The 7,386-nt window shown below is 46.4% G+C and overlaps 1 protein-coding gene across 1 annotated transcript in view; it reads left to right on the top strand.

The window, feature by feature from the left end:
* Gpatch1 (G-patch domain containing 1) overlaps positions 1-7,386 on the top strand; it is a 45,114-nt gene that overhangs the window by 25,910 nt on the left and 11,818 nt on the right. The window contains exons 10-14 of the mRNA XM_021166240.2: positions 703-999; positions 2,408-2,586; positions 4,442-4,569; positions 6,429-6,565; positions 6,922-7,085. Of these exons, the coding sequence (XP_021021899.1) occupies positions 703-999; positions 2,408-2,586; positions 4,442-4,569; positions 6,429-6,565; positions 6,922-7,085 (905 nt within the window). The remainder of the gene's footprint in view (positions 1-702; positions 1,000-2,407; positions 2,587-4,441; positions 4,570-6,428; positions 6,566-6,921; positions 7,086-7,386) is intronic.

Here is a 7,386-nt window from a genome sequence, read left to right as displayed (position 1 = left end):
TTACGGATGGTTGTGAGCCACCATGTGGTTGCTGGGATTTGAACTCTGGACCTTCGGAAGAGCAGTCGGGTGCTCTTACCCACTGAGCCATCTCACCACCCCTATTTGTTAGTTTCTTTATTGAGACAAAACTTTAGTCTATAGCACAGGCTGGCCATGAACTCATGATAATTCTGCCTGTTTCTTTGTTTGATGAGACAAGACCTTAGTTGGTAGCCCAGGCTGGCCTTGAACTCATCATAATCAATCTTGCCTAGCCTCCAAAATAAAGCAGGATTCCAGGCATGAACCATTGCTGTTTTCTCAAAGCAGTGTGTTGATATTGCTCTTGGCTTCCTTCCTATCTGTAGTGAGAGGGAGGGTCTTACCTGCATTGTCCCCAGACCCTGGGCCACTGGCTGCTGTGCAGTTGGTGCCCAGTGAGCTTCTGTGATATGAGTGCTCAGTGGGAGGACTGTGGAAGCCCTGACCATAGCCACCTGTGGTTCAGAGTCCTCCCCCTGGGTATGGAGCACACTCCAGGCATGGGCGCTGCCTCGAGTTGTACCTGTGGCCAGTTATGTAAATATGCAGTTCACAGAACATAGAGATATTGATAAATCAGTCACAGAAACACTCACCTGTGATTATGGACATTTTTAGTGACTGTATGTACAAAAAAGGTCAAGCTGTTTTTCATCTCTTGTTACTGTTTTTATTTAGGGTCAGCTACTTCAGTGTTGGAGTTTCTGTCTCAAAAAGACAAAGAGAGAATTAAAGAAGTGAAGCAGGCAACTGACCTGAAAGCCGCCCAAGCCAAGGCCAGGAGTCTGGCCCAGAGTGCTTCAAGCAGCAGAGCGCAGGCGTCCACACCAGACCTGGGGCACAGCTCATGGCACCTGGCCCTGGGCGGAGGGACAGTCACCACAAGAGCCAACAACTTCAAGCCTTTTGCCAAAGATCCAGAAAAGCAGAGACGATACGAAGAGTTCTTAGTACACATGAAGAAGGGCCAGAAAGGTGGGTCCTGGCCTAGCAGGGTTGGCAGCTTCTCTGTGCGCCCCTCCCCCATCACAGACTGCAAGTCAAGCCGCTTGGCTCTGTCGTTAGTTTTGGTCCACTTGGTATAAACAGTGCAGAGTTTTCAGACCCTCACTCTAAAAAGCAAATACATAGCAGAAATAGAGTCAAGGCCTATAATTCCAGCACTGGGTGGCTGAGGCAGTGGGATCAAGAGTTTGAGGCCAGTCCTGGCTATGTAGCAAGTCCTTGTTTCAAAACTAAAAAGCAAAACAAACCAAAATCATATCAAAGTAGTGATAATTTTGGAGTTTTAGTTCCTTTGAAAAAAAAAAACCAGAAATATTATTATGGGAATGTGTTTTCATTTTAACCCCAGGTGTGGGATATGACGCTGCTTCAGACTGTCCATAGCAGCTGACTGTGATTTGCCTCCTGCTCTAGCCAGGGTGTGATTTTGCCAGCTGCAGATAGTTTCTGCAACTGTGTGATGTTTGGAATTCTATAGACTTTTCAGAGGGTCTATAAATGCCAGGATCCTGACAGCTAGTTTTTTGGTTGTTGGTCTTGGTTTGTTAAGCAGTCATACACAAAGAAGAAAAAAAGGAGAAGAAATTAGATATCCTGATGGTGAAGATCAAACTTGCCCTGAGGAGCTTGAAGCCCCTAATCAGCAAGAAATAGTCTAACGATAGTGTTGCCCCCTTCTGACCCCCGACTTTATCCAGGGACCTCTTTTCTTTCCTCTCTGTCCTTTTTTCTCTCCTACCTGGTAGTGTTAGGAGGCTAAGGAGTGGAAGAAAATGGGTGAAGAAGGGTGGAAGAAAGAACCAACAAAGTAGCAAAAGACAGCTACACAGAAAAAGGGTAGAGAGAGTCTCCTCCCTCGCACAGGAAGTTGGTTGGATTTGCTAACATCTGGGTGTGCCAGCAGTGCCCTTGCGTCTAAGGGTTAGCCATGTACCAGCCTCCAAGAGCTTTCTCTTGTACCCTGTAGTAAGTAGCATTCAATAAAGAGCATCTTGATAAGCTGGGGCTGGACAGATGGGTCAGCAGTTAAGATCACTCGCTGCTCTTGCAGAGGACCTTGATTTGATTCCAGCACCCACATGGCAGCTCGCCACCATCCCTAAGCCCAGTTCCAGGGGATCCAGCAGCCATACATACATGGTGTACAAACATGCTTGCAGAGAAAACATTTCCACACATAGAGTAAAATAAATCTGGGAGAATAAAAAGAAGCATCTTAAGGGAAAGTAATATTGCCTGGAGGAAGCGCCCAGTGCCCCCACCTCCATAAGTACAGGGGTCTGGACGCTCGGCCTCCGAGGAAGCACACAGCCCAGTGCTCTCCCTCAAGCACCATGCTTTCCTTGGGGTAAAACAGTGCCTTGCTCCTGTCCCACAGATGCTCTGGAACGATGCCTGGACCCCAGCATGACCGAGTGGGAGCGAAGCCGAGAGCGGGAAGAGTTTGCCCGGGCAGCCCAGCTCTATGTGTCCTCCAACTCCACCCTGTCCTCCAGGTTCACTCACGCCAAGGAGGAGGAAGATTCAGATCAGGTCGAAGTTCCTAGGGACCAAGAGGTCTGTCGCCATCGTGTGCCTACCTGCTGAACTTCATTTTGTGGTTTTGCAGTTGTAGGAATTGAGTTGAACCCAGGCTTTCACAGAGCGTTAGTATGTACATGGTCTAACCATTAGGCTACACTCCCAAGCTCTGGTCAGATTTTTATTTGTTTGTTGTGTCTGTATTTATGTGGATGTGTGTACTATGTTCAGGTACCTGTATGTGTGCATATAGAAGTCAGAGGTCAACATTGAATTTGATCTTTCTCAATTATTCTGTAGCTTATTTAACTTATTTTATTTAGCTTTTTTTTTTTTTTTTTTTTTTTTTTTTTTTTTTGAGACAGGGTCTCATATAGGCAAACTGGCCTGGAAGTCCTGTTCTTCTTGCCTCAGCCTTCCTGATGCTGGGGTTACAGGTGTGAGCCACTCCATCAGGCGTCACCTGACTGTTTTTATTGTTGCTGTTGTTGTTTATGTGCATTGGTGTTTTGTATGTCTGTATGCGGGTATCAGATCCCCTGGAACAGGAGTTACAGACAGTTGTGAGCTGCCATGTGGGTGCTGGAACCCAGGTCCTCTGGAAGAGCAGCTGGTGCTCTTAACTGCTGAGCCATCTCTCCAGCCCCCTTGAGCTTACTGATTTGAGACAGGGTCTCTCACTGAACTCAGAGCTCAACAATTGAGCACAGTGGGCCTCAGGGATCCACCTGTCTCCTCTTCCCTGCGGATGGGATTCTAGACACATGCTCTTGCACCCAGCCTGTATGCAGGTTCTGGGGAATGAACTCAGGCCCTTACGCTTTTGTGGCAAGCACTTGAGACTAAGTCATCTCCGCAGCCCCTCCTAGTGATTTTAAAATTAAAAACGCCATGCACCTAAATATTTCATCAGTGAAAAGATCATAATACACATAGTATAGTAGAGTGAGAAATAATTTGGTGTCTAGCTTGTAAGAGATAAGCGGTGTAACAAGCCACACTCTTGCTATTTCGAGACCAGAGTTTGTTTGTTTTTGATAGAAGTACAAGGGAATGAAGCTTGGCATTTTAAACAATACATACTTATTTTTATTTGATATGTATGAATATTTTGCCTTATGTATTTCTGTGTACATGTGTGCCTGGCACCCTCAGAGGCTAGAAGACAGTGTTAAATTCCCTGGAACTAGAGTTACAGATGGCTGAGCCATTCTGGTGCTGGGAATCAAATCTGGGCCCTCCGGAAGAGCACCCAGTGCTCTTAACTGCTGAGAGATCTGTTCCAGACCTGACCTTTTTTTTTTTTTTTTTTTTGAGATGTGGTCTTGGTATTCAGGCCAGGCTAGTTTAGAATTCGCTCTGTAGGCAAGGCTGCTTCATACTCATAGAGATCCATCTGTCTTTGTCTCCTGATAGATACTTTAAAATTTATTTTTACTGATTTTTAAAAATTCTTCATTTTGGTGGTGATGGCCCACACTTTTAATCCCAGCACTGAGGAGGCAGAGGCAGGTGGATCTCAGGTTCAAGGCCAGCCTGGTCTACAGAATGAGTTCCTGTACAGCCAGAGTTACACAGAGAAACCTGTCTTGAAAATCACAAAACAAAAACAAAAACAAAAACACAAAACAACTTCATATATGAGTGCCTCTGCATGTGAGTATTTGCATGTGAGTGTGGGTGCCCAGCGAGTCCAGATGGGTTTAGATCCTCTGGAGCTGGAGTGACAGGCGGTTGCGAGCTGCTGGACTTGGCTGTGGGGAATAGCATCAGGTCCCCTGCAGGAGCAACGTGCCATCTCTCCAACCTACAGCTTGATTTTCTTCCAACTTGGAAGACTAGTGAGGTCAGTTCTCTGAGTACAGCTGGCAGAACGTCTGTCTCTTCCTAGAACGATGTCAGTGACAAGCAGTCGGCTGTGAAGATGAAGATGTTTGGGAAGCTCACCCGAGACACGTTTGAGTGGCACCCCGACAAGCTTCTGTGCAAGAGGTTTAACGTCCCTGACCCTTATCCAGGGTGAGTTGGGTTAGCTTGTCTTTCCACCCACTCCGTGAAAGCTCATTTAAGAGAAAAAAATTATTAGATTTATCTTATGTATTTTTGCTTGCATGTGCGTCTATGCACTACGTATTTACCTGCCACCCTTAGGGCTTAGAAAAGCTCCTGGAACTGGACTTAAGCTACTGCATGCGTGCTGGGAACTGAACTTGGGTCCTCCGAGAGAACAGCAAGTGCTCTTAAGCACTGAGCCATTTTTCCAGCCCCCTTAGAGTTCATACTATGCTCCTGTGGTCCCCCATATCAAGAGGAAGTTGACGTCTAACTATTGGGAGTTGCCAGTTTGCACATTTACTTTAACTTCTGTTTGCTTATTTGTATTTTTGTTCATGTAAGTCTGTATGTATATATGAGGACTCAAGGTGGACCACAGAGGGCATCAGATCCCCTGGAGCTGCAGGGACAGGTGGTTGTGAGCCACATGACAGGTGCTGGGAACCCAACCCAGACCCCTGGAAGAGCAGTAAGCACTCTAAACTACTGAGCCATCTCTCTAGCCAACCCTGTCCCCTTAACTGTGATTCATATGATTGTGTACATGAGTCTGTGTTGTCACATGTATTTAAACCATATTGTAACCTGTTACTTCATTGCTAAAGTACAAATACGGGTAACGTTTATTCCATGTCGGAATGACTTCATGTGGCATCTTTTTAATGCTGCTCAAACATTTTATTTGAAATATGTTACTTACAGCTAAATATGGCAGCCTGCCTTTGATGGTAGCACTTTGGAGGCAGAGGCAGGAGCATCTCTGGGAGACTGAGGCCAGCTTGGTCTACAGAGGGACAACTAGGGATAAATACTGGAGAGACCCTATGTCAAGTAACAATAAAACATGTCATTTGTGGTTCTTTTTCCTTCATGTGTGTTTGGGAACATGCTAGGATCAGACACAGGGCCTTGCACATGCTAGGACCAGACACAGGGTCTTGCACATGCTAGGACCAAATACCACAGGGCCTTGCACATGCTAGGATCAGACACAAGGCCTTGCACATGCTAGGACCAAACACAGGGCCTTTCACATGTTTGTCCAGCTCTCTCCCATGGGCTCTTCTCTCAACCTAATGCTTTATTTTTAAATTCTCTTTATAAAGTGTCAGAGATGACTCAGTGGTTTAGAGCTCTGACTGTTCTTACAGAGGACCAGGTTTGGGCCCCAGCACCCACATGGCAGCTCACAATTGTCTGTAACTCTAGTTCTAGGGGTTCTGATGTCCTCTTCTGACCTTCTGACCATAAACTGAATGGATCAATTAAAAAAACACAAGTTTAGCATCTTCTTATTGGATTAAAAATATTCCCAGAAAGCATATACTGGAAAATATAATTATGTTTTTAGCTATGGAACTTTCAGTTAGTGTAAAGCCACTTTGAAGTTAAAAGTTTTAGTCGTCCTCCTCTTTCTCCTCCTCTTCCTCCTCCTCCTCTTCTTCCTCTTCCTCCTCCTCCTCCTCCTCCTTCTCCTCTTCTTTTTAAAGACAATGTCTCACTGTGTGTCATTACCTGACCTGGAACTCCCTGTATAGACCATGCTGGCCTTGAACACTCAGAGATCCATCTGCCTCCTGTGTACTGGGATAAAAGGTGTGTATCCCCATGCTTGATAGTCAATATTCTAAAAGAAAAAACCTCAAGGGTTCTGAAGTCAGGCACTCTACCTTCCTGAACTTCTTTGAGAAGTAGAAATGTCTTGAGCCTCTGCAGCCTAGCCAGAGAACCGATTCGAGAAAGCAAGTCTTACCGGATGCGGGTTTTATCCTAGCTGTTGTTATTAAAACATCATCTTTTTTCCTTTTTACCTGCTATCCCAGCTCAACTTTAGTTGGCTTACCCAGAGTGAAGAGGGATAAATACTCAGTGTTCAACTTCCTGACGCTCCCAGAGCCTGCCCCTCTGCCCACGGCTCCAGTACCAAGTGAAAAAGCCCCGCAGCAACGGGGTCCAGACAGTGAGTAGAACTTGTTGGGACCTAAGTGCTGATGCCCATGGGACCTGGGTACTGATCTAGGTCTCAATTCCTCACTGGTTGGGAGGGGAAGTAAAGAGTAGACCAGCCCTATGTGAGCGCGATGTAGACTTTCTCGGTTAAGGATTGCTTATACCTGTACAGTGACACTGGGCAAACAAGCCAGTAGTTTAACCTCTGGGCTTGGGTCTCTCTGCACCTGCCATATCCCCAGTACTTTGTACAGTGCACCTGGCCCATCCAAGGTAGACCGAGGCTCTGAGCAAATGAACGGTCAGTCTTGAATTTGTCTTCTGTTCACTAATTCCAGTGTTGTCGGGTTCCTTCCTGCCTTTCAGAATCCAGGAAACCATCACGATGGGACACATCCAAACAGGAGAAGAAAGAGGATTCCATTAGCGAGTTTTTAAGTCAAGCTAGATCAAAAGTTGGACCTCCAAAACAAGAATCCAGTGCCTTAGGAAGCAAAGAGGAACAGGCCCCAGAGCCACGCCCAGACATGGTATGGGGGTACTGCTGTCCAGGCCCTCTCTATGTGTTATGTTCTCTATTAAGTAGTGGATGTGTGTGTGCCATGTGCCCATGTGTGTGTGCCTGTGTGTATGTGCATGTACCCATGTGTGTATGAACACATGCATGTGTGTGCATGTGTGTGTATACAAGTGTGTGTGTGTGTGCCCATGTACATGTGTGTGCCCGTGTGCAAGTGTGTGTGCCTGTGTGTCTGTGTGTGTGCCTGAGTTTGTGTGTGCCTGTATGAGCAGATGACAGCCTCTGCTGCTCCCCCGCCCCCCCCGCCCCCC

This window comes from Mus caroli, chromosome 7, assembly GCF_900094665.2.
Source record: "Mus caroli chromosome 7, CAROLI_EIJ_v1.1, whole genome shotgun sequence".
Classification (NCBI taxonomy): domain Eukaryota; kingdom Metazoa; phylum Chordata; class Mammalia; order Rodentia; family Muridae; genus Mus; species Mus caroli.
This window is presented reverse-complemented; position numbering and strand designations above follow the sequence as displayed.